General features: G+C 54.3%; 1 protein-coding gene across 2 annotated transcripts; it reads right to left on the reverse strand.

The window, feature by feature from the left end:
* Positions 1 to 1,256: 1,256 nt before the first annotated feature.
* On the reverse strand, positions 1,257 to 24,378 carry FOSL2 (FOS like 2, AP-1 transcription factor subunit). 2 transcript variants are annotated; one of them, XM_047782362.1, is made up of 4 exons: positions 23,452 to 24,378; positions 13,147 to 13,398; positions 8,680 to 8,787; positions 1,257 to 6,243 (listed from the first exon to the last, which is right to left on the reverse strand). In XM_047782362.1, the coding sequence occupies exons 1-4, from the start codon at positions 23,551 to 23,553 to the stop codon at positions 5,722 to 5,724; spliced, it is 984 nt and encodes a 327-aa protein (XP_047638318.1). In that variant the 5' UTR covers positions 23,554 to 24,378; the 3' UTR covers positions 1,257 to 5,721. The 2 variants fall into 2 exon arrangements, with proteins under 2 accessions (XP_047638318.1, XP_047638319.1); XM_047782363.1 differs by lacking the exon at positions 23,452 to 24,378 and adding an exon at positions 15,640 to 15,956.
* Between the last annotated feature and the right edge of the window lie 558 nt (positions 24,379 to 24,936).

Consider the following 24,936-nt stretch of genomic DNA (forward strand, 5'->3'; position numbering starts at 1 on the left):
GTCAGTGTTCCACGGCAACAACAAGTTCTTTGTGTCTACTCAAAAGAAGAATCCAGAGATGCGATCATCTCACTTATTTGAATGCCTTGCTTATTTTCAGAGGCTTTTCCTGCAAGGGACCTCAAGTGACCACCTGAACCATCTGAGTGATACTTTTAATTGTTTTTTTCTCAGCGATACATTTAAATTTTTTTTTTTTCTTTTGGGGGCTGCACCTGCAGCACACGGAGGTTCCCAGGCTAGGGGGTCAAATTAGAGCTGTAGCTGCCGAGCTACGCCAGAGCCACAGCAACGCAGGACCCAAGCCGTGTCTGCAACCTATACCACAGCTCACGGCATCACCAGATCCTTAACCCACTGAGCGAGGCCAGGGATCAAACCTGTGGCCTCATGGATGCTAGTCAGATTCATTAACCATTGAGCCACAACGGGAACTCTGAAAAAAAATTTTTTTTTCTTAAGCTTCTTGGGTTTCCAGAGTCAAACTTGTTGAAACAAAATACAAAATGCCCCCACGAAGGGACAGCACCATGAGCCCTTGGTGGCTCACCCTTGGCAGTACTTGGCAGCTAGCTGAGAATCAGGCCCTGAGAAGTGGGAAAAGGGGCTGGGAGGAGTTGGTGAGGTCATGAGGAGAAAGAAGCACAAAAAGGAGGCGAGAAAGTTCTAGGCCCTTCCCAGTAGCTCGCCTCCCAGTTCTGCAGAATGAGGTTCCCCGGGAGCCCTTCCCTGCTCCCCTCCTCCCACCAGAGAGACCAACTCTGCCCACGGGGCCAAAGGTAGAAAAGTCCAGAAGAAAAGAGAAGCGACAGGAGAGCTGGGAAGAAAAGACAGAATAAACCAACCATCAGAGGCTCTTCAATCTTAATTCATTTTATTCTACAAAATGCTACTCAATTGAAAGTGGAAAAGCTGACCAAAAAAAAAAAAAAAAAAAAACACAGAAAAAAAGTTGTAATATGTTCTTTCCTCCATAGCAGCAAGCTTTTTCTAACAAGCTTTCTTTAGTGCAAATACTGTAGGCTTGTGTTACAGTAAAATAACCAAACAACAACAACAAAACCACCAGAGATGCTTCAGAGCCAAGCTACTCCTCAATTTTCAAAACTACACGATGATTTCTGAGCTCACAGTCCTGCCTGGAGAGGCCTCTTTAGAAGCCTTTCCAGTGGGACCATTTTACCAATACTTGAAAAAAAGGAAAAAAAAAAAAGGTGCTCAGAAAGATAATTAAATTTCCCCGTTGAGCTATAGAGTCTTGTACGACATTTATTTTTATTTTTATTTTTTGCCTCCAGGATCTTTACCCCACATCATCAACATACCTCAAATACAGATGCACAAAGCTTATGATTTTCCACTATATACCAAAATACTATATATACAGCTCTCGCTACAGAAAAGACACCCTGATACCTAGTCTTTATACAAAGGCGAATTTTTTTTTTTCTTCCTTGACATCAAGTAACCACACACTAAAATAAATGGAATAAACTTTTAATCATACAGAGAGAGTAATTTCTGAGGAACAGGGCAGGACCTTTTGCTGTGTTCTCTTACAATGGAGACTTCTCAGTGACCACTGTCCCGAGGAAATGACAGTCCATCTTTAAAAACAGAAGCTTTTTTATACAGTTTGTACAGCACAAGTCACGAGTCATTTTTGAAACCAAAAAAAAAAAAAAAAGCATCATTAGGCTAATGATGCTTAGGCTAATTTTTTAAAAATTACAAAGAAGGAAGAGAGGGAGAGAGGGACTGAGCATTTTAATGCTATCTGTTTCTATTCAGGCTTGGTGCAACACAAAGATGTAAACAGTTCAAATAAATAATAAAATAAATGTTAACTTCTTCTCCCCCTCCCCTTCCCACACCCCGCTCAACATGTGACCCAGCCCCTCTTGAACATGTCAGCCTGGAAAATTAAAACTGTTTGGGGATGTACGGCCAAAATACTAGACTAAGCATGAGAAGATACCAAATTAGTACTGGGGCAACTGGGTTTTCTTTTTTTAAAAGCTGCAGGAGGACATGGGCACACCTAGAAATACAGGCGTGCGCGCGCGCACACACACACACACACACACACACACACACACCCTGTCAATAAATAGTGAGATGCTGGCTTTTAGGATGGATGCCAAGAAGACTCAACAAGCAGAAAGTAGCAAAGACCCCTTTACTTAAGTTTTTAAAAGAAAGTTACACGCCCCACATACCCTATTGGTCCACAAAGTCCACAAGGACTCAGGTTACCCTTCCAACCACCTCAAGAGCGCAAAAGAGCACATGGCAGGGAAAAGAAGTTCAGCGTGGGGAGGCTATTGTAGGGGGTGGGTCTTTGAGAACAAACTTCAGGCCAAAGGCAATCTTGCCTTGGCTCTTTGGAGAAAGACCTTCTCACAAGTGTTTTCGTTTATCCATTACTCAGGGGCCTTTAATAAGGGACGTCCCCATCACTTAGTCTCATCCTAAAGAGGGGATGTATAGATAAAAGTGCCTAACACAGTGCCTGGCACATAGGAGGTGCTGTCTTCTTAAAGAAGCCACATGGATGTCTGATCAGGGGCAGAAATCAACCTGAAAGTTACAAGCCGAGAGTGCAAGCAGCACTGTTGGTCCATCAAGGAAAGGGAAGAAAAGTCCCAATGCCTCTAAGTTGAGCTCATCCTTAAAATGAAGCCAAGGGGGAGCAGAGAGGAGGCCCCTTTCCCCAGCGCCTTAGAAAGGGAAGCAGTAGCCTCTGATGGTTCTTGGCTTTGAGATGCTCATGTGACTGGCCACGGTGGACCCGCCTGGCCTATCTCACAGGCAGGACAATGATTTCTTTCTGAAAACTTCCCCAGTGGAGTCTCTGCTTCAAGTTGGCTCTGGCAATTTCCTAAAGCCTCACCTGGGATCTCCTCTTTCCTGTGTCAGCAGCCGTCCCCATCCACCCGGCCAGGAAGAGGACTATTCCCAGAGAGGCCAGCCAGGTGGCCAAGGGGACTGTTTCTCACCAGGCTGTCAAGAAGTACCTGCCCTATGCCGGCCCAGGGCTGCCTGCAGCCCAACTGGAGTCCACACCAGCTGCCTCACGGCTGGGGACACGGGGGAAGCTCAGCAGCTCTCTGCCCAAGCGCAGAGGCCCCCATGCTGCAGCAGCTCCCTAAGCTGGAGCCAGAGAGCTGGAAGCAGCAATCCTGGCGTCAGGTGTGAACTTAGAAAACCAGCCAGAAGAAAGGAACTGAGGATATGCTGGTGAGTTTGGTGGGAATATCCAGCCTTCTCCAAATAACCTCTGGCTTTGGGGAAGCCAGAGGACCTCCTAGAACAAAGCTAGGAGGTCTTGAAGAGAAACACAGCTCGGAAGCCTCGAAATCCTGCTGGGTGCCTGGGTTTCTGCTTTCTGCTGGTCCCAAAGTCACCGTAGCTTGAAATCTGAACTAAAGCCAGACTCTGTCTCAGGAATGTCCAGCCTGGCCCCAAGTCACAGATTGGGACCTACCTTGGGATCAGTGCTGTGCAAAGAGGGGCACAAAGAGACTTTGAGAAATAAAACACAAGAAAGCAGCCTTATTCAAGAAATATATATACATATATATATGTATATATATGCAAAAAGAAGGGAAGAGCTCCCAATTGGCCACAGACACCACTTGAGATGATTAAGCCTTTCAGAGCTGAGCGCACCCCAGCTTTCTCTGTTTGTCTCCTACCACTCCTGGCTGACTTCTGCATCTTTCTTTAATCTGAAACGGGAAAGCCAACTGCCCACCTTATTAGAAGCACCCTTCCCAGAACCTCTGGGAAACTGGGAAGGCAACATCACGGCCAAGGAATGTGGGAAATAACATCTTTAAAGCATCTGGGGACACAACCCTTTTCTCTTCATCTCCTCTGTGTGCCCTATCCCTCCAACACGTCACTTCCAGGCACAGTGGGCTGTGTATTTTAGGCACACGGCTGTTCCACTCTGAGTGTCTAGTGCATGGTAAGTAGCTAATGGACATTAAATACTGGCCAGCGTGCCAGCCTGGGTGTGCGAAGGGAACAGGTGAGCAACTGTGTCACTGCTCTCCTCTCTCTCTCTCTCCCCCATCCCCCTAAGACCAGCTTTGAGATTTAACCCCCACTGGGTTGATTTAAATAATACCTATATAGTTTTAAATGACCACACAATGATCGCTAGAGCTGAATCACCATGGTGGGGTCTCCCTCAGAGCATTAGCCAATTCTGGAAGTCAGCCCTGGGGAGGAAAAGGCTCAGAGGGGTGGGGGGAGGGGATCCCAGGGAGCCCGGCTGAGCTGTGCTCTCGGACCCCTTCCCCGCCCCCCACCCCATGGGAGGGGGCGGCTTGCTTGCTATTTGCAGGGGGAAGCAACACAGCCCTGATTTCAGCGCCCGCGCCCCAGGAATGGCGTGTAAGCAAGCTGCAAGCCACAGCCACAGCTCTGGCCAGCTGTTCACAGCTGGCTGACCGACCTGAGGAGCACACTAGGGGGAGGGGCAGGGGAGTGCAAAAGAGAAAGCGCTAGATCCATCAGGGAGCAGACGACCGGAGGCGGTAGAAAAGGCCGGCTGCCTCACTGAGAGGTGAGAGGCAGGTGCTGGGGCACCGGCCACCCAACTGCCTCCCCCAGCCTTTGCAGCCACAGCAGGGGAGGGCCACATGGCAGCAATGTAGGGAGAGGCCAGCCCACGCTCATTAAACCTCCATGGGTGGCGTCACCCTGCGAGGCAGGTGCGTCACCCCGAGAGGCAGGTGCGGGAGGGTGGAGGGCGGAGCAGGCACGTGGAGTGGTTCCTCAGGAGGGAGCGGTGCCTCCCTGGTCTGGAGAGAAGGGTCCGAGGCAGTAATTACAGGCGACGTCCTACTCAAGACACCAGGCGAAGGGAGGCCTGCTGGGATGCCTGTGTGGCTTGTTGGCACTATTCCAAAGGCCCGGGTAATTAGGCATTTGGCAAACCCAATCTGTGCCCCGGCTGTCTCACTCACACCCTGTCTTCTGGCCAAGCCACTCCTCCAAGAGCTGTGTCGGAGGATGGGGAGGAAGAGTCCTGCAAGCCTCCCGGTGGTGGTGGCATCTCCTTGAGAGCCCAGGGAGCCCTGCCGGTGGTTCTGGAGATGGTAGCAGGCCGGGGAGTGTCAGGGGAGGGAAGGTTCTGTATTGCACGTTGACTGTCCCCTTCTGGACAAGTCAGCCCCAGCAGAAGAGTCACCTGCTGCCCCATCTCCAGAAATGCAGAGTTTTAATATTCAGACCACCCAGATGAAATGTCATGGCAAATTTGACAACAACCAAGAGGAAGTGAAACTGACATGGGGGGAGGAAGGGGTAAATAGAAGGAAGGTGAAACCAAAAGGCACTGAGCATGCTTGGTGGGGCCGGGAAAGACACCATCACTCCAGAGACACATCACGAGAAAGGGGCGGGAACGGTCCACACCAGCTTCAGGCTCTTCAGAAGCCAGAGAGATGCCGAGTCCACCAAACCAAGCTCTCCAAGGCTTTTCAAGAAACAGGATTTGCTCTGCAGGATGAACGAGGGAGGAGGTCTTGTGGCTTTCAAGAGACCAGCCAAGTCCTCCAATGCCTCACCGCCAAATCCCACCTGGGTCTTCCCCGAGCCAGGAAGCTCTCCGGCAGGGTCCCCTCTTGCCCTCAGGGCCCTGGAGCGCTGGGAGGTGCTGGTCCCTGGGAAGGAGGCAGTGTCGAGGACCCCCCCCGGGGAGCTGGGTTACAGAGCCAGCAGAGTCGGGGAGTTCAAGGAGTCTGATGACTGGTCCCCACTGCTACTGCTTCTGCGGTGAGCCTTGGAGCAGGACTCGGAGGGCGACGCCGGTGACTCCTGCTCCAGGACGCTGGGGTAGGTGAAGACGAGGTTCGACGTGCCCGGAGTGATGGCAGGAGTGGAGGTCACCACGATGGGGGTGTGCAGGGGCTCCTCCCCATAGAAGCCCCCAGCGATGCTAATGGGCTTGATCACGGAGCGCTGGCCCTTGTCCAGCCCCGCGGACGAGGATGAGGGGCTGTCCTCTTCCAGGGGCTCCTGCTTCACCACCACGGCGCCCACCCCTCCGCTGCCCCCGCTGCGCAGGGGCTGCAGCCCAGAGGCCGGTGGGGACCGACGCTCCTCAGGGCTGATCTTGCACACGGGCCCGTGGGCCACCAGCATGAACTCCAGCTTCTCCTTCTCCTTCTGCAGCTCGGCAATCTCCTTCTGCAGCCCCGACTTCTCTTCCTCCAGCTCCTCCGTCTCCTGCAGGGGAAGAGGGGTGGGTGAGGGACAGCAGGGGGTGGGCTGGGGGGTGTCAAACCCAGGTGAAAAGGGTAAAACCGGCCAGGTCCTCAGAGGACCATAAAGGCCACCCGCTCACAGCCCACTGCTTCGGAGTCACCTGCAGCTTCAAGGTTCCTTTACTTGCCAAAGGAATAACAGTTTGAGAAAAAAAGGAAAGTCAGCTTGGAGGAAGGGTGAAGTAGCCATTGTAGCTGCCATGACTGGGCACTTCCTCTGTGCCAGGCACTGTGTGAAGCATTTCACAGGCATTCTCTCATTCGATCTAGCAGTTTTTTGAAGCAGGTGTTATCAGCAACCCATTCTGCAGATCAGGAAACTGAGTTTCCAAGAGGTTTAATCATTTGCCCAATGTCACAGAGCAAGCAAGTAGGGTTGCCCGGATCTGACCCCAGTGTGGCTGACTCCAGAGTCGACATGCCACTACACTTTCTGCCTTGGTGGCAGGACTGCCCCCTGGGACCCCAGAGGAGTGAGTAATAGTGAGATTTGAGGGGAAGGCATGCAGCTGCCCCACCCTCTTCTTGTAGCTCACTCTGGACACAGAGACACTAAGCTCTAAGCCACGTGCCTATGGAGATTTCTGCCTGCGCACATGAGCCCAGGACAGCGCCTGGCTTGTAGGAAGTGCTCACTTCATCCCCTTTGGATCATATTCTAGCTCCTCTTCCCTTTTTGGCTCCAAGTAAAAAGCATATGTTTCAGGACTCACAGAACCCCGGGCAAACATCCAGTTCAGCCCCTGCGCCTGAACAGAGGAGACCCCGGACAGCCTGAGCAGGCCTGTGAGGATGGCAGGGACCCACTGCAAGGACCGCAGCCCCTCCTGTCACACAAAGCCAGAGAAGCAGCAAATGCACGTGGAGGCGGTAGTGACGGAAGACGAAAAGGCGTGTGTGTCACACCAGCCTCTTCGCCACCTTTCCCTAACACAGATTCCTCTTTGAGAACCAGGCAACATGATGGGCCAGAGCTTCGCTACGCAGAGCACAGCATATTCCGGAGTTAAAAAAAAAAAGTTTCCATCTATCGCAAGGGTCTGATGAACGTCATGAGCTTATGAGAGGTTTCCTGTAGAGGATGTGGCTCACGGGCCTGGGTGGCTGGGTCGTGGGGAGGCGGGGGAGTGAGGGTGTGAGGCTTTCGGGGGAGAGAGGAAAGGAAAGCATAGGGGCCTCGGAGGGCAGACTCTTCTGGGGCTGGTAGGAGGAGGGCCCAGGGTAGACCCAGGGCGCATGGTCCCTGAAAGGTCAGTGACAGGGTGGGCTCCGGAGGGGGTCTCCTCGTGGAGTGCTGGTCACTAAGGGATCCGCCTCACCTGGCATCAGAGAACCCCCCCCGCCCCCAACCATCCTCCCGATTCTATAAACACCTCCAGGGCACACGACTACAGGTGCCATGGAATTCACGCAGCGCAGGTTCAAGACCCAAGAGCAGGGGCTCTGCGGTGGACACAGGGGAGCAGAGGCAGGTGGATGGTACCTGGGAGGAGTAAATGAAGTAATGGGACATGCCAGGTAATGGGGAGCTCCAGAGCACCGGCCTGGCTGGTCACGGTAAGGACCACGACAGAGTCTCTCTCTTCTCCTTTTGCAAATGGTTCCACCCCGGGGAGAGCCAGTCCTGGCTTTGGACTTCCTCCCCATGGCCCACGGCCCATCCTGTAGAGCTGGGCTCTGGAGGGAGGTTATGTGACACTGATCGGGTCAAGCATTTGTGAGGGACACGCGGGGCCACGGGCCCCCAGGTGTGGACAATTAGGCAGCAGGGGAGAAAGAATGACTCACAAAGGCAGAATGAGGTACCAAAGTGACAGCTTCAGGCTCACAACAGAGGCGGGGAACCCTCCTGCCCACAAAGGAGATGAGAAAACCCCGAGAGAGTACAGCTCAGCTGCACGTGACCCATCCCCATGAGACCCAGAGAGCGTCAAGACCGCTGCAGAGGTGAAGGACCCCAGACAGCAGGTGTCTCTGCTGCCCAGACAAGATGCGGAAGCTAGGCTGGACCGCTCCTGCTGGCGGCGGGCATGGGGGGCAGCTGGAATCTGGGCAAGGTGCCCTGGAGGGGGCAGGTCTGGGCCTGCCCGGGCTCCCAGGGCCCAGTAAGACTGGCAGCCTCTGCCATCCCTCACCCAGGAGTCCCAGCAGGTCTTGGGCGCTGAGGGAGAAAGGGTGCCAGGCCCAAGATGCTTGTCCGGTTCTCTCCGGGCCGAGGCTGGTACTCAAGGCCACACCCCCAACACCCCTTTAATCAGGGCAGGGCTGACCCGTGTCCTAAAAGGAAGGAATGGGTCTGTGTGCATGGACTCATACGTAGGTCACCAGGGCATGGAACGGGAAGGGCCAGGAGCCCCGGGGTCCCTGCTCGGCGGCCACCCCGAGCAGAGTGCCTCACCGCCTGCAGCTTCTCCGTCAGCTCCCGGCGACGGTTCCGGCACTTGGCTGCGGCCAACTTGTTCCTCTCCCTCCGGATTCGACGCTTCTCCTCCTCTTCAGGGGACAGCTAGAGGTCAAGGGCAAGGATCGCGGTCAGGCTTGAGTAAATGGCTCACCAGCTTTTTGGCTTTTACCCGCATTTTAAGGAGGGGAAGAAGCCCTTCCAGGACGGGGCGGGGCCAGGGAGGCAGGAGGAGCATGGCTCAGAGGTCCCAGGACACGCAGCTCACTGCTGGTTTGTGACAACACTTGGAGCTGGACCCCCTGGAAGGGGGTGTCACGGGTTTGAAGGGAGAGCAGGACGGCCGCGGGTCAGGGACTCACCAGCCCAGGTATGACAGCAGCATTTATCATGTCAGCCCTGACTCAGTGCCAAGGCCTGAAAGAATGAGCTGGGACGGCTTCCCCAGAGAGCCCCCTCGTGCCAGCCAGGCCTGGCCCCACCCAGCTAAGCAGCTTCCTCCAAACTCTGCCTAATTACTCCTCCCCAGTACTCTGCCTGCTCTGCAAGCCTCATTATCCCCATTTGATTAAGTAGCTGGGCCCAGAGGAAGAACCACCCAGAGGGGCATGTTCGGTCGCCAGAGGGAGGGCCGAGGATGCCACCGCACCCCGAGCTTCCTCTGCCAGCTGCTCACAGCTCAACCCCAATGACTCGCCAGTGTGCCTGGCACGGTGCAGGCTGTCAGGACCAGCAAAAGGAAGGGGAGCCCGCAGGTGGGTTACACCCTGCTGCCCACCCCCATCCATTGGTTCAACCAACGAACGAGCACCTTCTCTATGTGCCAGGCAGAGTTTGAGGGGTTAGACTATCAGCGAACCAAACGAACAAAATCCCCTCGCAGGGCTTACGATCTAGCTCCTTACAACAAGGCTGGGTAGGGGCCCCCACAGCTCACTTCAGGAGAGGGCAGCAGCGCTGCCCACTAACGGAGCCCTTCCAGGGAGGGGCTGCCAGCCCCCCAGAGGTGATGGGGAGACGGTGAGCCGAGGCAGAAAGCACTTCAAAAGGAAAGACCACCCCGTCCGGTATCAGACACTGATGCACACCTACTGTGTGCCTAGCGCAGCCAGGGGGCTGAGACGATTCCCAGGGGAATGAGACTGAGTCCTACCCTCCAGGGACACGTGGGGAAAAGACCGAAGCCACGTTGGAGGGCGGGCGGGCGGAGAGAGAGAAGCGGCCCCAGTAAAGGATGCTGCCCGCAGTGCCAGCCACCGTGAGGGAGGAAGCCCATCCTGGAACATGGTCCGGGCCAGAGTCCCCAGGAAGCTCCCTACAGCTGTATTGCTGTGAGGTCCTGAATGGCAGAGTCTCACTGTGCAGCCTCCAGGGGGGTTGCATCCAGCTGGTAGCACCCCTTTTGGTCTTTAGGCCCCTTCCAAAGATCAGCCTTAAGAGTCCCACGTGGGAGCGGTGGCTCCACTTCCCCCCAAGCCCCTCCTGCTTCCCCGGGCCGCCAAGGGCTCCACAGTCTCTCTTCTAAGAGGGGTCGGGCAGACTGGGAGCTAAACACAGACGTGGCACTTCCAGGGGGACCCCGTGTGTAAACTGGGATAAAGAGGAACTACCCTGCCCTCCACAACATTTACTGTGATTTTCTGATGAGACGCAATGTGAGCATCTTCTCTTAACTAGAAAGTGCTAGAAAGAAGGAGACGCAGTTCAGAGGTCTCCTCTTTGGTGCTTTTTCTGAGTTGAGCAGCACCTCAACTGGAGACCCAGAGACCACAAACAGAAAAGATGGAGAGCTCATCCCGGTCCTCTTCGGCCTCCCATCCCCCTTGGCTGCTCCGGGACCAAGTCCGCCCTCCCAATTGCCCTGGACTCTCTCCCCTGTCTGGTGAGGTGTGCGGCGGTAACTTGTGGGAGCTCTTGGCATAGGAAGGGTTCCGGGGCGGTGACAACACAGTTACAGCTTGAGCTGGTGAGCAGCGCCATGTAGCCACCCACAAGCCACACACCACCCCCCACCCTCCTCTCCTCAGTCACCACCACTGGCCTTGGAGCCTCTAGGGCAGGTTCCAGGGGAGGGCAGTGAGGCCCCCGGCCCCGCCCCTGGTAACAGGCTCCGCCCCCCACCCCCTGGGGAGGCCCAAAGGGCGGAAGTGAGCTTCAGAGAAAAGACCCTAAGAATCAGGAACCCACAGGGCCAAGGTTCCAGGATGCTACCGCCTAGGTTTCCTGGAGGACTGTCTAAAGTCCTCACTGACAGGGGAAAAAGTGCTCCTGGCTTTCTCCTTCCCTCTCAAAAAAGGAAGGAAATTCTCCAGACAGATTGTCTTAGGACACGCCTAGGGGGTGTGGTGGGAAAACCACCCGCGCTGAAGGTCAGAGGAGGTGGGTTCCAGTCCTGGCTCTGTTACCAACTCATTGTGTGACCCTGGACAGGGCCCTGCTCCTCGCCAGGCCTCAGTTTGGGTGTGGATGGATCATTCGAAAAGCCAGTCTCCAAAGCGCCAAAGTCTCTTCCATATACACGTTCTAAATTTGGTGTGAGCCAGGCCCAGAAAAGAATGAAGACGATTCAGCAGATCTTGCTTTGTCGTCCTGCCAACCCAAGAGCCCATCACAAGCCTGGCTCTCCCTCAGGGGTCCTGTGCATACAGGGAGAAACCAACCATGGGTGACTATACAGCTGGGCGCCCCGGGCTCCCTGAAGGAAGGATGTTGATAAAGGGTGATGGCTACTGTAAATTTCTTTGTTTCTGCTCTTTAGGGCCACACCTGCGGCATATGGAGGTTCCCAGGCTAGGGGTCTAGTAGGAGCTGTCGCCGCCGGCCTACGCCACAGCCACAGCAACGCCGGATCCTTAGCCCACTGAGCGAGGCCAGGGATCGCACCCACGTCCTCGTGGATACAAGTCGGGTTTGTTAACCACTGAACCATGACAGGAACGCCTGTAATATTTACAACGACAAGTATAGAAGGCAGCAGGGAGGGGGATCCTGGCTGCTCGCCCCAGCAGCAGCAGTCTGCCAGCAACCGGAAGCTGTGTCTCTTAGTGTCTCTCACGCACACCTACTGCCCTGGCACAGGGTCCTAAGAGAACCAACCAATGGGCAGTGGATACGGGGCCCAGCCGTGTGCTCCGAGGAACAGGGCTCCTGTGAAAGTTTCTGGTCCTCGGAGCAGCAATCCTGCCATGCTTAGCATCCTGGGGACGAGTGACACTGGATTCCACTGGGCACCATGTTTGAAAGGTCCTTGTAGGGGACCACTGTGGACCTGGGAATCCCAGAGTGGAGGCGGCCAGTGGCTGAAATGGGGAACGGTTCCAAAGCTGTGAGTGAAGCAATCCTCCGTTGGCAAAAGGGGTTCTACTGCTCAAGTAGTTCCCTCCCCTGGACTCGCCGTGGCACAGGGTTGTAGAAAGAGGGCCACACAGGGAGTCCAGGCGCCTAGCTCTAGGCCACAACTCCCTGCTCACTTGCCAAGTGGCCCCAGGTAGCTGTGCCCCAGCCTTGGCTGTGGCATCTCTTGGGAGACAGATGCGGCTCTTGGAAGGCTCATTCCGTCCTTTCTGGAATGATGCATGACCGATTTCTCTTTGGGGGAGCCAGTGGCCATCCCTGCCCTGCTCACTGTTGATGCAGGAGATGGGCCTTTTGAGGGTTGGGTGGATGCTGCCTAGAAAGCAGAGGCCCCGCCCCCTTTCTGGCATCCCTTCCAGCCAGCTTGACTCCTGCTCAAAGCTAAACCCCTTGAGGGGGAAAAAAAAAATGGCTGCTGATGTCTGACACCCCCTCCCCTCACTGCCCTGGGCAGCTCAAGCAGCTGCGCAGACTCCAAAGACCCCAGAGTCCCTGCACTTCCAGAGTGGGCATCCCAGGCCCGTGCAATGGGCTCCCGCCTTGAGTTGGACGTCTGGGACATGGCCGGGGGCGGGGGGGGGCTAGGATGTAGACACTGTCGGCAGTACCAGGCTGAGAGGTACCACCCAGGACTGCTGGGTGTCTCATCCATACCAGATACTGGGAGACAGTTAAGGGTTAACCCAAAAGGCTCCCAGCCAGGGTTCACTGGCTGCTTGACCTGGGGTCCCCTCTGCCAGGGATCAGAGAAGGACACCGCCAAGACAGGTCCTAACAGTCCTGCCCAGGTGCTGATGCACCACCTCCCTACGTGCCTTCCCACCAAGATCTCATTCAAGCCACAACAAGTCCTGGCCATTAGCAAGACACTAGTCCCATTTTGCAGCGGAGGGAACGGAGGCTCAGAGATTCTAAGAGACATGGGCGAGACAAAAGAGCCAGGCCTGCCACGCAGGTCTCCAGCTCTGCCTCCGACGATGAGGGTCTCTCACTCCCTCTTCATCCCAGTGCCCCCAGAACAGCGATCCTGCTCCCCTCCAGTCTTCAGAAAAACACACCATGTCACAAGGCCCTGAAAGCCACAGCCGTGACTCGGCATCTGAACTGTACCTGCTCATCTCTCCTCCTGCGGCCCACAGTGGTGCCAATGGTCTTGATCACGCCGGGTCTTGGGAGAGCCATGTGCCCGGGGACAGAGGCCAGGCCTGGCAGGGGGCTGTAGGGGTGCGAGCGGGGGTATGGGTTGGACATGGAGGTGATCACTGTGGGCTGTACCATCCACTGCAGGTCCTGGCTGGTCGTGATGGCGTTGATGGTGGGGATGAAGGCGCTGCCTGAGCCAGGCATATCTACCCGGAATTTCTGAAACGAGGAGAAAAATCAGATTGAGCCCATAAATACTGCAGAACAGGACAAGCAGAGCCAGGAGGTCAAAACTGGCAGAAAGGAGGGTCAGGGCCTTGGGGGCAGGGTGGGGCAGCAAGGTCAGGACACTTAACTATTCCTGGGACCCCCATGTCAGATCTACTTGCGGACAGAGGTCCTGGAAACTCCATCCCCAACTGGCTCAGTGAGGACGTGGTGGTATCGCTAATGACTTCCAGGACAGAGGTGGTCCCCAGGAGCTCCCATTCAGCAAGACTTCTCTGCAGCCCTCCAGGCCAGCTATGCCCGCATCTGCAGGAGAGCAGGCCTCCCAAGCCTCTGGGTCACCTGCCAATTCTCCAGGGTATTATCTTAGGATCCCTTGACGAGATGTGCCCATCAACTGCTTGGGAGCCACGGAGATCCCCAGGAAGCTTTTCGGAGCCTGCTGTTGTTCCTTTCCAAACAGGTTCATGATGGGGCCGTAACCCCACCAGGGAAAGATGTCCTCCAACCCAGGAGACTTTAGAATGGTAGACAGACTTCCCCTTGCTGTCCTTGACCTTCAGCCCCACCTTGCTTGGGGCAGACACATTGTGTCTCTCTCCACCTATCTACATTCCTATCTACCTGTGCTCAGGGGTGTGTCTGGGAAACTCTTGTGCTGCTGGCTCAGAGTTTTCTCCGGGTCACTTTTTTTTTTTTTTGGTCTTTTTAGGGCCGCACCCGTGGCACATGGAGATTCCCAGGCTGGGGGTCGAATCAGAGCTGTAACCGCCAGCCTCCGCCAGAGCCCCAGCAACGCGGGATCCGAGCCACATCTGCGACCTACATCACAGCTCACAGCAACGCTGGATCCTTAACCCACTGAGCGAGGCCAGGGATCGAACCTGCAACCTCATGGTTCGTAGTCCCGGCTTTGTTTCCGCTGCGCCACAATGGGAACTCCTCTCCCAGTCACTTAATTTATGCCCAGACCACGTGGAAGAGCTCTCCTGGAACAGGCTGCAGGAAGCATTCTATTTAAAATATAAGATGATGACAGAGGAGAAAAGCTAAAATGGGCCAGGCTCTTCCGTCGCTGGGCTTGACCTTCCTTCAGGGCAGCTACTAGAAAGCTAGAAGGAGAGAGAAGAAAAAGATCCCCTGCGTCCGGACTTTTCAGGGGAGAGCTCATGCCTGGAACCTTCAGCCTCCCGTGATTTCGGATTCCCTCAAAAGGTCCTGCAAATCCTCTCTTCCCCATCCTGGTGGATGGCATGATGACAACAACGATAACTAGCATTTACTGAGCACTTACTAAAGGACGGGGCGCCGTGGTAGTGGTAGTGTTTAACCTAGATTATCCCATTAATTCTCCCTCTGAGGTAAGAACTACCATTATCTCCATTTTAGAGGCAGAAATGTAGGCTTAGAGAGATTAAGTAACTTATCCGAGGCTGCATGTTAACAAGCAGTGGAGTCAGAATTCAAACACAGTGCAGTCTGACAAAGAGGCCAGATCTTTCAAACACTGAGCTACGCCAGCTTCTGCAGCCTTGCTTTTTCCTACCTCGAAATCCAGCCCCAAGGGCTGGTATCCACCCGCACTGTTCTCAGAACTCAGGGGCATCCCGCCAAGGGTGCCTAAGACCTTCTCTCACCCAGACGGCTCCGCAGGTCTGTCGGACCGCAGATGAAATCCCCCTGCCATTAGCATGGATGCTGCAGCATTCCCCCTATTCCGGCCCAATCAGACCAACCAGGATTAGAAGCATCAGCAGCCATGGCAGCTGCCCTTGGTGACAACATCTGGGTTCCTTTGTACAAATAAAGTGAAGCTTCACTGTTGCTGAGGTTAGCTGGGGACCCTTCCTTGTTCACTCCCTGCCAGCTGCCTGACCCCAGTCTGGAAGGTGGAATGTGGCTGCCTCACCTCCCAGATTGCCCTGGGGCCCCAGGCCAAGAGTGCTGGGTGAAGAGAGTGACCCAGCGCAAGGGATTCTGGGACTCCACAAGGAGGGCTACCCAGTGCAAGGGATTCTGGGATTTTGTGAAGTCACCAGTGCAATGGCTTCTGGGAGCCCATGAGGCTAGCTGCTCAGTGCAATGAATGGATTGTGAGTTACCTCCCAAGGCAAAGACCACGGGGCTTTTTATCACAAGCAGGCTGAAAAGCAGCAGGTGTGTATGGTACGTGTGTGTGTGTGAAGGAGGGCAGGGTGCAGTGAACACAGAAGGAGCCAAGTGGGAAATGACCTTCCAGGAGGAAAGATGGACATCCAGGGCTGGCTGAGAGGAGGCAGGAGTGGAGGACATGTGAGCGGCTGAGCGGGAGCCGAGCACTAAGGCCCAGGCAGCTCTGTTACTAGGGGCTGCTGGGTTGGAGGGAGTCAGGAGCTTTGGCAAATCACTGAGGACACTGTTTCCCTATGTGGGAAGGGGACTAAGAACACCAACCTCACCGCAGTAGCCCAAGGATTAAGTAAGCAGCGACGTGTAATCACCGGCTATAAAAGCACATCAATGGTTCTCAAGCTTGGCTGCACCCTAGACTATCCCGAGGAGCTTTATGAGAACACCAATGCCGGAGCCAGCCTCACCATTAGAGTTCCCAGATCCCTGCTTTGGGGTGGGGTTCTGATACAGTGTTTTTAAAAGACACTGGGGGAGATTCTAATGTGCAGCCAGGGTTGCAAACTGCTGCTCCCAGCGAGCAGATGGCAGCATCTTCACCATCACGACCATCCTCATTGGAAATGTCTGCGCAGCAACAATGCGAGAGGGGTGGCTCCAGGGAGAACCGCCAGCTTCCCGGTCCTGGGAAGCACCCAACATTTTTATTCTGTTTCTCTCCCCAAGGCAGGTTCTGGGTTTGAAGGACGCCCAAGGCATCCAAGCGCAAAGGTCTAACGTCACCCCCCACCCCCACTTTCGTGGGGGAGCTATCAGCACCTTCCTTTCAGGAAAACACCCAAGAAATTCACTCCTCATTCCAACAAACAAAAGAGCTCCCACTTCAGGCCAGGGGAGGGAAGCAAAAACCCTGAAGCAAAGCTTAGAGACCAAGATCCCTTAGGACTAAGCAGCTGACTTTCAGCCCTTTTCGGGGGCCCTCCGGTCCACTTGCTCTGTGACGGCAGGTCTACAGAATGCGGTGCCCGGCCATCGGCCAGATTCCTTGCAGCAATGGCTTGGTCTAGACAAAACAAGACAGCAATAAAGACAAGGTAGTAGGTAATGACTGCCTCTAAATGCACGTATGGCTTGTTTCAGAGGGAGGTAAAGCCATCTGGATAACACACTGGCTCTAAACTGCAAAGAAAACAAATGCCCCATCCCCAGAGGAGACGGGGGCTCCAAGAAAGAAGGCTTCGGTCTCAAGAGGAGCCTCTCTGAGACACACACACAAGAGTTTAAGTGAGATCTGGCAGATGTGTCTTGTCTCAAGTCCGAAGGTATTTTTCAGAAAGCAACCCTAGGGTAGGATGGAAGAGGAGAGTCTAGGCGTTTGAGGTCCTAGCAGTGAGCTTGGCATTCTTCTCTGCCAACAGACCCAAGAATCAGTCAAACGTCACTTTGGGGTTAAATCACCGTTCCTTGCAAAGGGGGTTAACACGGAAAAGAAACCAACATAGGGTTTCCCAGCTGCAGGCATTAGGGCACCAGGTATGTGCCCAGAGTCGGGGGCTAGAGGGGGCAACCCAAGGCCCTCCCTTGACTCCCCTGGGTCTCTCCAGCCCCCTTGGGAGCTTGGAGGCAGGACTGAAGACGCTGGATGGCTGTGTGGTATTCCAGCCTGGCAGAGCCTCCAAATGCTTTATTTAACTGTGTCATCCTGTTGACTCCTGGGTGGGCAAGAATGCCTATAAAAGGACAAATTGGCCCCCACCGACCTCCTAGAGCAGTTTGGCAAACTTTTGCTGTAAAAGGCCAGATAGTAAATATTTTAGACTTTGCAGGCCATAAGGTCTCTGTCGCAACGACTCAACTCGGCCACTGTAGCGTGAGTGCAGCCACAGACAACATGTAAACAAACGGGCGTGCCTGGGCTCTCTTAAGCCCTATTTACAGAAATACTTGGGCCATAGTTTGGTGACCCCTGTCCTAGAGGATCAGGCTCATCTCTCTTGCTCAGGTTGAGGGGAAAAGAATAAAGAGAAGAAATGAGAAAGCAAAACCATCAGAACTCTTCCTCTAGCCAAGGAGTCAGGGCTGGATGCTCATGTGACACCTTGACTCTCCAGACCCTGCAGCCAACATTTGAGCCCTTAAAAGCCTTGCCGTGGGTCTTTGGGCAGCAAAATCGCCTTATCCTGAAGCATCGTGAGTTTAAGGGAGCCAAGGGGCCCCTCAGTAACTACGTGTGCCCTCCCACTGTCTCTGAGAAGGAGAGCTCAGAACACGGGGCCCCAACTTCGTCAGGTCCGGGAGGTCCCTGCCGCCCAGTTGCTAATTTGGGAAAATGATCTTTCTAAACGCTGCAGGGCCTTGGGTTCAGAGATAAGGGTCACAACCTTGGCCTTCTGCAGAAAGGTCTAGAAGTAGGGTTTGGGCTTCCATTTCCTGCAGACATGGATGGGGCAGGGCTTATCCCTGAAACTCCTGGCTGGGCAGAAATGGCATTTGAGATGGGAGTCAGGGTTGGGGTGCGGGGCCCTTTCTCTCGGCCGGGCCTTTCCCCATCGGATTGACTCTTGACTGGGCCACCAAGCACTTGGGCCACGAACCCCGCAAATACCTCTGACCTGTCTCGGCAGGCAAGCAGAAATGATCATGCATGTCTGGGAAGAGATTGGGTTCTTTCTGTTAAGAACCCTTTTTTCTTTTAGATTCCCAGCACAGGAAAAGGAAAATTCTAACATCCTAGGAGACTGGCTCCGGGGAAGAGGAGAGGGCAGGTCAAATGCTGCCTCTGTGCCCCCCCCGCCCCCCGAATATCCCTGTGGAGGTCCAGTTTGACCCAAATGCTCTCTGTTGTCACTAAATGTTTATCAAAGTAGATAAACCCTTTCTATGAGGGCTGTCAGTTTCAAATAGTAGTTTATGCATTTACTTCTCACCAAAGCCTTCTGTGTGGAATTCAGCCCATCTTCACAGATTCTGCCCTGGACATCCCTTTGACCTTTGACCTTTCTAAGGAAAGCCACTTAGGTCACCATGGAAAGGGTTACTAGTAACTCATGAGTTCCTCAAACTTTATAATGTACAAACACACTCCCTCCGGTGATCTGCCTCCTGTCAGGTTCATATGAAAGAACCCTGCTATCCTCTTTCACCTAACTGCCCCGGTGAAGACCAGCAAGGAAGAGAAGGTGACCCATACAATTATTCACCAGGTTCCCTGGGGGCTTTCTTCCCAGGGCCCCTTTTGGCCAGAAACGCCACTCCAAAGCACAAGGGCACTCTCTCCACTATTCTGAGGACCCTCGTACACCCCCTCCCATCCTTGCACAGCTCTGCCCTTCACGGGATGGGCGTGCCATCTCGTCTTCTTCACAGCCACAGCAGGTGAGCGTGGCCAAGTCACTGCCTTGTGACAGGCTGCAAGACAGTGCTGGGCAAGAGGACGCCACGTCTCCCCTCTCTGGCCCAGTGAGTCGAGGAGGGGTAGAGTTACCAGGCAGGGGTTGGAACAGATACATTTGCCTCAATCAGGGCAGCTGCTGTCATTTGGAACTGTGATGGCCAGCAACAGACACCACATACAACACAGATGAGACATATCCTCAAAGTAAGGATGCTAATTTGCTCTCTTTCTTTCAACAGATAGACCAGAAAGTTAGCCTCTGGAATTCTCCAAATCAGTGCCTTTATTCCCGTCCAACAGAGGAGAAAAAAAAAAAAAAAAAGATACGGTTGGCACAAGTGCCCATTTTGGTGTGCCTTGTCTGGGTGACTGCTCTCCCAGGAAGAAACCTGAGATTGAGACCAGCAGGACTCAAGGGGTCCCATTCTGCTTTGGACCCAGCCAGATCACCCAGACCTCAGCATTCGGCACCCCTGGTTCCTAACATGTTAGACCTTTTGGTAACCTCCAAGGATCAAATTCACCCTCCAAAGACCAAGACGTTAGGAGGGAGGGTGTTCAAAAGAATTTGCTGAAGGCAATTCCAGAGAAGGGTGTTGCAAAGCCTTTTGGAGGCTGACTAATAGCCACAGCATTCAAATAAGTATTTAGTCTCCTCGAAGAACAATGACAAAGGGGACCACAGTCACTTGGAAGCGTAAGTTCAAGGGTGTTTGTACCAAGACAGAAAAAGAAAAAAGAGAGGTTCCTGATTTTACACTCGCCTTGAATAATAAGGTAGCCAGAAATAAAGTAATGGAAACGCATTCAGGGGTCTGGACAGGAGCGGCCAGACAATAGATGACTGCTGTTTCACCCCATTCACTTTGATGAAAAAGTGACACTGATTTCCACCATCAAGAATCAGCGGAACAGACAAATTCCTGGGATAAGATTTTGTTTGATCCTAATCTACAACATCTGGAAGATCAAGGCAAAAAAAGAAAAAAAAAAACCCACCAGACCCATAATATACACCTCCCACCCACCTTCCCACCCCTTCTGAAGACCACCTCCCCAAACAATTCCCAGTGTCCTGATACAAATAATATCAAGAAAACAAGCCTTGGGAATTTGCAGACCTTGTGCTGGCAGTAAAGAGCAGGCATTAAAACAGGGAAGAAAAAAAGCACCCCTTTTTTGACCAGTTTTTATTTAGATCAAATAAAATTAGCAAAGAAACCGCATTTCGAAGTTAAGCAGCTCCTAGTTAATCACTGTTAAATATATGGCATTCATTTGTCCTGAATTAAAAGGAAAAAAATCCTAGGAATGCTGAAAACTCACCGAGTTAACACTCTGGGGCTGGAAAAATACATTCCCCAGATAGTTCTTCTATGAATGTCCTGTAGGGGGCACTAGAGAGGTGTGATTGGGGCTGATTTGGGAATCACAGTCATTTCTGGTAAAAGTTCTTTGATGTGAGGAATGTCCCAGCCTGGTACAGTTGGCAAAAGTTCACTCCGGGGAATTTTGTGTGTGTGTGTCTGTCTGTCTGTCTGTCCGTCTGTCTCTTGGAAATGGATGCTTGCGGAATTAGAGAGCTAGTCTGGTATTCCTTGATTCCAAAAAGGAACTGTCCCCTTTGATTTATTTTCACAAGTTATCCGAGGAACAGACAAATGGCAGCCTTGGAAAAGTTTTGGGTCTTGTTTTTGTTTTGTTTTTTCATTAAAAAGGGAGCCCAGCTGATGAAAACAAGTTATGAAATGACCTATGTTTGTGTAACTGGCTGGATTGCGTAATGCTCAGGGCCTGAAACCGTAAGAGTCGAGCAGCCAGGCAGGGCATATATCTGGGAGGTGTTTTCCTAAGAAAGTTAGGAGAGAGAAAAAAAAACAACAGCAATAAAAAGAAAAAGCCAGGAGAGGAAGGTATGTGCAACTATTAGTGACAAATCAGAATCACCCATGACCAACCTTTGAGATTAAAACTATAAGTGGAACAGGAAATATTTTTCATGCTTCAAGTTCCTGCCATATACAAGAACAGAGGTTTTTAACAAAGAGTTATCTGCACCCCATTCCCCCCAGGTCCCTGGGACTCCTGGCCATGTGTTAAGATCAAACTTTACCAAGTGAGAGAGGAAAAGAAAGCCCTGTGTGGGGTGGACAGCAACAAACTGCTCAGGAATATTAGACCCCACAAACAAAGCAAGCCGGAAAAAATAATATTCACTCGCCCAAGGTAAAACCAGAGAACCCTCTTACATGGTTTGGTCCACTGAGACGCCACTGGAGGAGGAGGGCCCATCCCTAACTGCCAGGAAAAGTCTCCCTCTCCCCGTAAAGGAAGCTAAGAGAAATAAAGTGATTACAGGTTTTATCTGGTATGTAATAAAGTTACCTTGAGCCTGGGTGGGGTCATAGCCCAGACTTGTGAAGTAACAAAAACCTCTCACGTCAGTCCTTAGGACCACAGAACAGCTCTGCTCCAAGTCAGAGAGATGATGGGAAAACCCTCCCCCCTTCCCACCCCCCCCCCCCCGCCCCCAAGAGTGGACAGGCCAAGAAACTCATCCAAAGCTGAGTTACCTTGCCAATCCCTCCGGTTTAAAAGGTGCCTCGCTCAAGCTGCCGGGCCGAATGGGCAAGCATATATGCAAGAACCCCGTGCAGCAGTTATTACTAATTGCAAAATCCTCATGTGTTACAGCATGCTAGGAATTAGCCAACAGCTGCTTTTTGCTTTGGTAATGAGGCCCCATTACACTCTGCTGGACTGAGTTCTCTTCCTTCTTCCTAGCACTGGTTTCCTGTCTGATTTTCTTCCCAAACAGGGAATTGCCTCCGCTTGCATCCTGGGCTCAAAGCCCTAGTGACACAGATTATTCAATCGGGGCACTGATGTCCGGTCGGACTTCCCATCCAGGCCCCAGGGTCTGAGCAAAGCCAGGCGGCGACGTTGTAACATTTCAGTGATGACTGCCATAGAAACAGCAGCCAAAAGAGCAGATGAGACATCAGAAGATTCCCTTCCCATCAGAGAACGGAGATGGGGGGGGGGGGTGCTGTGGAAATGGAGACTGAGGGAATGGGTATAAATGACTCCCACCCGCTGCTTAATGATATCTGGATTCAATACAAACCACCAATGGGGCTGGAGAGCAAACAAAAATCAAACACTTTGGGACAAGACTTGAAACGCATCACCTTAGTGCTCAGTATTAGGGGTGTTCTGACCGTACCCTCAATGCACCAACCAGGTTCTCTACAGTGGGGTGCTAAAGGGGACACCGGGGCAGGTAAAAGGAAGACACAGAAAAGCCATTTTAAGGACTCACCAGGTATGGAGAACCACTTTGGAATGAGAGACCCCTCTTCAGATACCAAAGAGAGCCACCTTTCCATTTTATTCTCCCTCAGGGTCCCTCCTCCCCAGAAGTCCACCCCAGGCCCTCCTGGTTGGCTGGCTTATAGAAGCCAAAGCCATTATCACCTTACCAGCGCAACTCGCGACAGCCAACTTGCCTAGAGGCTCTGCAGATCCTGACCGAGGCGGGCTTCAGGTTCCAGCAGCCTTGTTTGTTAAGCCAGCTCCCTCCCAAGAGTGGGGGTCGGGGGGTGGGGGGGAGTGGTGGCTGCAGAGGGCAGGCACCCCACGAACACCACCAACCCAGCAGCACCTTTCTGGTATTTATTCCGGTATTTATAGACACACAGATCTCAGGCAAAATCCCTCTGGTGCAAACCAGTCCGCCTGCTTTAGAAACAAGTTGTTTTCCGGCTTCCAGAACCACCCAGGAGCCTAAGCGAGGTCTCTTCCACCGCCCCCCCCCCCGCCCCCTCTCTGAAGGCGTCCTGGCCCCAGATATTCCCAGACCCCCAAGGCGCCCCTTCTGGTCCGCTGTGCAGGCTCCTTCTGTGACCCTAACAGGAGATGGATGGGCGCGGGGGAGACAGGCGCAGCCTGAGCCAATCAAGGCTGACCTCCTCCTTCCTGACCTTCGCACCTGATTCCCAGAGCGACAACCCTCGCCCTCGCTCCGGATTACTTGAAGGAGCCCAACCATTTTTCCCAGTCCCCAAGTTCTTTCAGGAATGAACCAAGACCGAAGGAGAGAGGCCTTTTTCGCAGGAATAAGGTCCCTGGATGTCGGGAGGTGCCCGTGGCTGCAAAGATTTTTTTTTGGGGGGGGGGGGTCCAACCACGGGGTTCCTGCGAGAGAGGTACAGGGTCCTGGGAAAAGGGCCCTGCAATTCCAGGAGCTTGTCTGTATAGGATGTAGTGTGAAGGAGAGGGTTTGTTGGCTCTCCAGCCCACTCGCCGCTCTAGTTTAAAAAAAAAAAAAAGTGTTGGCGGGGGGATGGGGGAAGGTTAAAGGAGGTGTCAGGAGGACAAGATGAAAATCTAGAACTTACAATGGAGGCCGCAAGAATTTTCTCGCCAAATCAAGAAAGGGAAAAGAAAGGGGGGGAAAAAAAGGCAGTCCTGGCGAGAGGAAGGCGGGGGGGGGGGGGGGTCCACCCACGGCGCCAGGTGCACCCGGGGCCCGCACCTACCTGCTGGCCGCCGCCGCCGCTGGAGTAGGACTCGGCGTGCGCAGGAGAGCCGCTGCTGCCCCGGGACGAGGTGTCAAAGTTCCCGGGATAATCCTGGTACATGATCCGCGGTGGGGGCCCGAGAGGAAACAGGGTGTTTTTCTTCCCCCGCCCTCGCCGCGGCCGCGCACCGGCAGCTGCGCGCTGGCTCCCTGCCGGCCGCGCCTGGGGCTCTAAGCGTCGCTCCCGGGCTTCTCCCCCTCGGCGGCGGCACTCCGGGAACAGTGCCCCCCGAGCGCCGAGCGCTGCACTTCTTTCCTGCTCTACGAGCGCCGCGGGACCAGTCGTCCACCCGGTCCCTCCCTCTAAAAAGTCCGCGCGTCCCTCGGTCCCTCCCCTGCGCGCGCCCTCCTGCCCCCGCGCGCAATCAGAGCCCAGCCGGGACCGCCGGCTCAATCAAAAATTGGAAATTAAAAAAAGAATAGGAGCCCGGCGAGTCAAGCCTGCCAGGTCTGGGGGCCCCCAATTTCAGACAGGGCAAAAAAGGAAGAAAAAAAAAAGGCGAAAAGAAAGGCTGCCCGCTTGGAGAAACTTCTATTTCCTCCTTTTAGAAAAGGAGCTGAGAATAAACTTCCTGTGGCCGACTCGCCGCCGGAGTTTCGAGCGGCAGGGACACTTGATTAGGTGAAGGCAGCCCGCCCCGCGGCCCGTGGGGTTCCAGCTGAGCTGACGCGGAGAGGGACGCGGACCCGCTCCCCTTGCGGCGGCTCCGGCGCCCGGACCTGCACCCCTTCCCCGGCGCCCGCTCCCGGACGGGCCCGCCTCGCCCGTCCGCGCCTCTCTCTCTCCCTCTCTCTGTCCCCGCCGAGCGCCGCTTGCTTGCTCGCTGGTTCGCTCGGAGCCCCAGCGCTCTGCCCGAGATGAGTCACTACAATGGCACGAGTTCAACTCCACTCTTTATTCTCCAGCCCCTGTACCTCACGTCAACCCAAGACTCCACCTTGCGGGAGGAGCGCTAGGGGAGGCGGAGGGAGAGGGCCGAAGAGGAGGAGGGGGAAGAGGAGGAAGAGGCGCGGGAGGAGGCGGGCGCAGCACTCCCCTCCCTGCCCGGGCTCCCGGCCGCGCTGACGCCAGCCGCACACCCTGCGCGAGGAAGGAAGGAGGTGGAGGGGGTGGGAGCGCTGTGAGCGCGGTTTGGGGGACCCGAGGCAGCCCGGCCCTTCCCCACCCCCGCCCACCCCCCTGGGCCCTGCGCCCTTGGTCTGTTCCACCGGCGCCTGTTGCCAAAGATGGTCATTTGCGTTAGAGGACGCGCGTGCGGGTTCCCTCGCTTTCGGGTGACGTGGAGGGAGAGGGATTCCCTCGCCGGCTCCAGAGCGCGCCACGGCCTCGCTACTTCTCTACCGCCCTGGGAAGGGGCGCGGGGCGGGGCCCCCGAGAGCGGCCACGCGGGCCCCTGCGCAGGGTTTTAGAAAATAATCACAGTCCTGAAGAGCGAGACGGGCG

The sequence above is a fragment of the Phacochoerus africanus genome, chromosome 5 (assembly GCF_016906955.1).
Source record: "Phacochoerus africanus isolate WHEZ1 chromosome 5, ROS_Pafr_v1, whole genome shotgun sequence".
Lineage (NCBI taxonomy): Eukaryota > Metazoa > Chordata > Mammalia > Artiodactyla > Suidae > Phacochoerus > Phacochoerus africanus.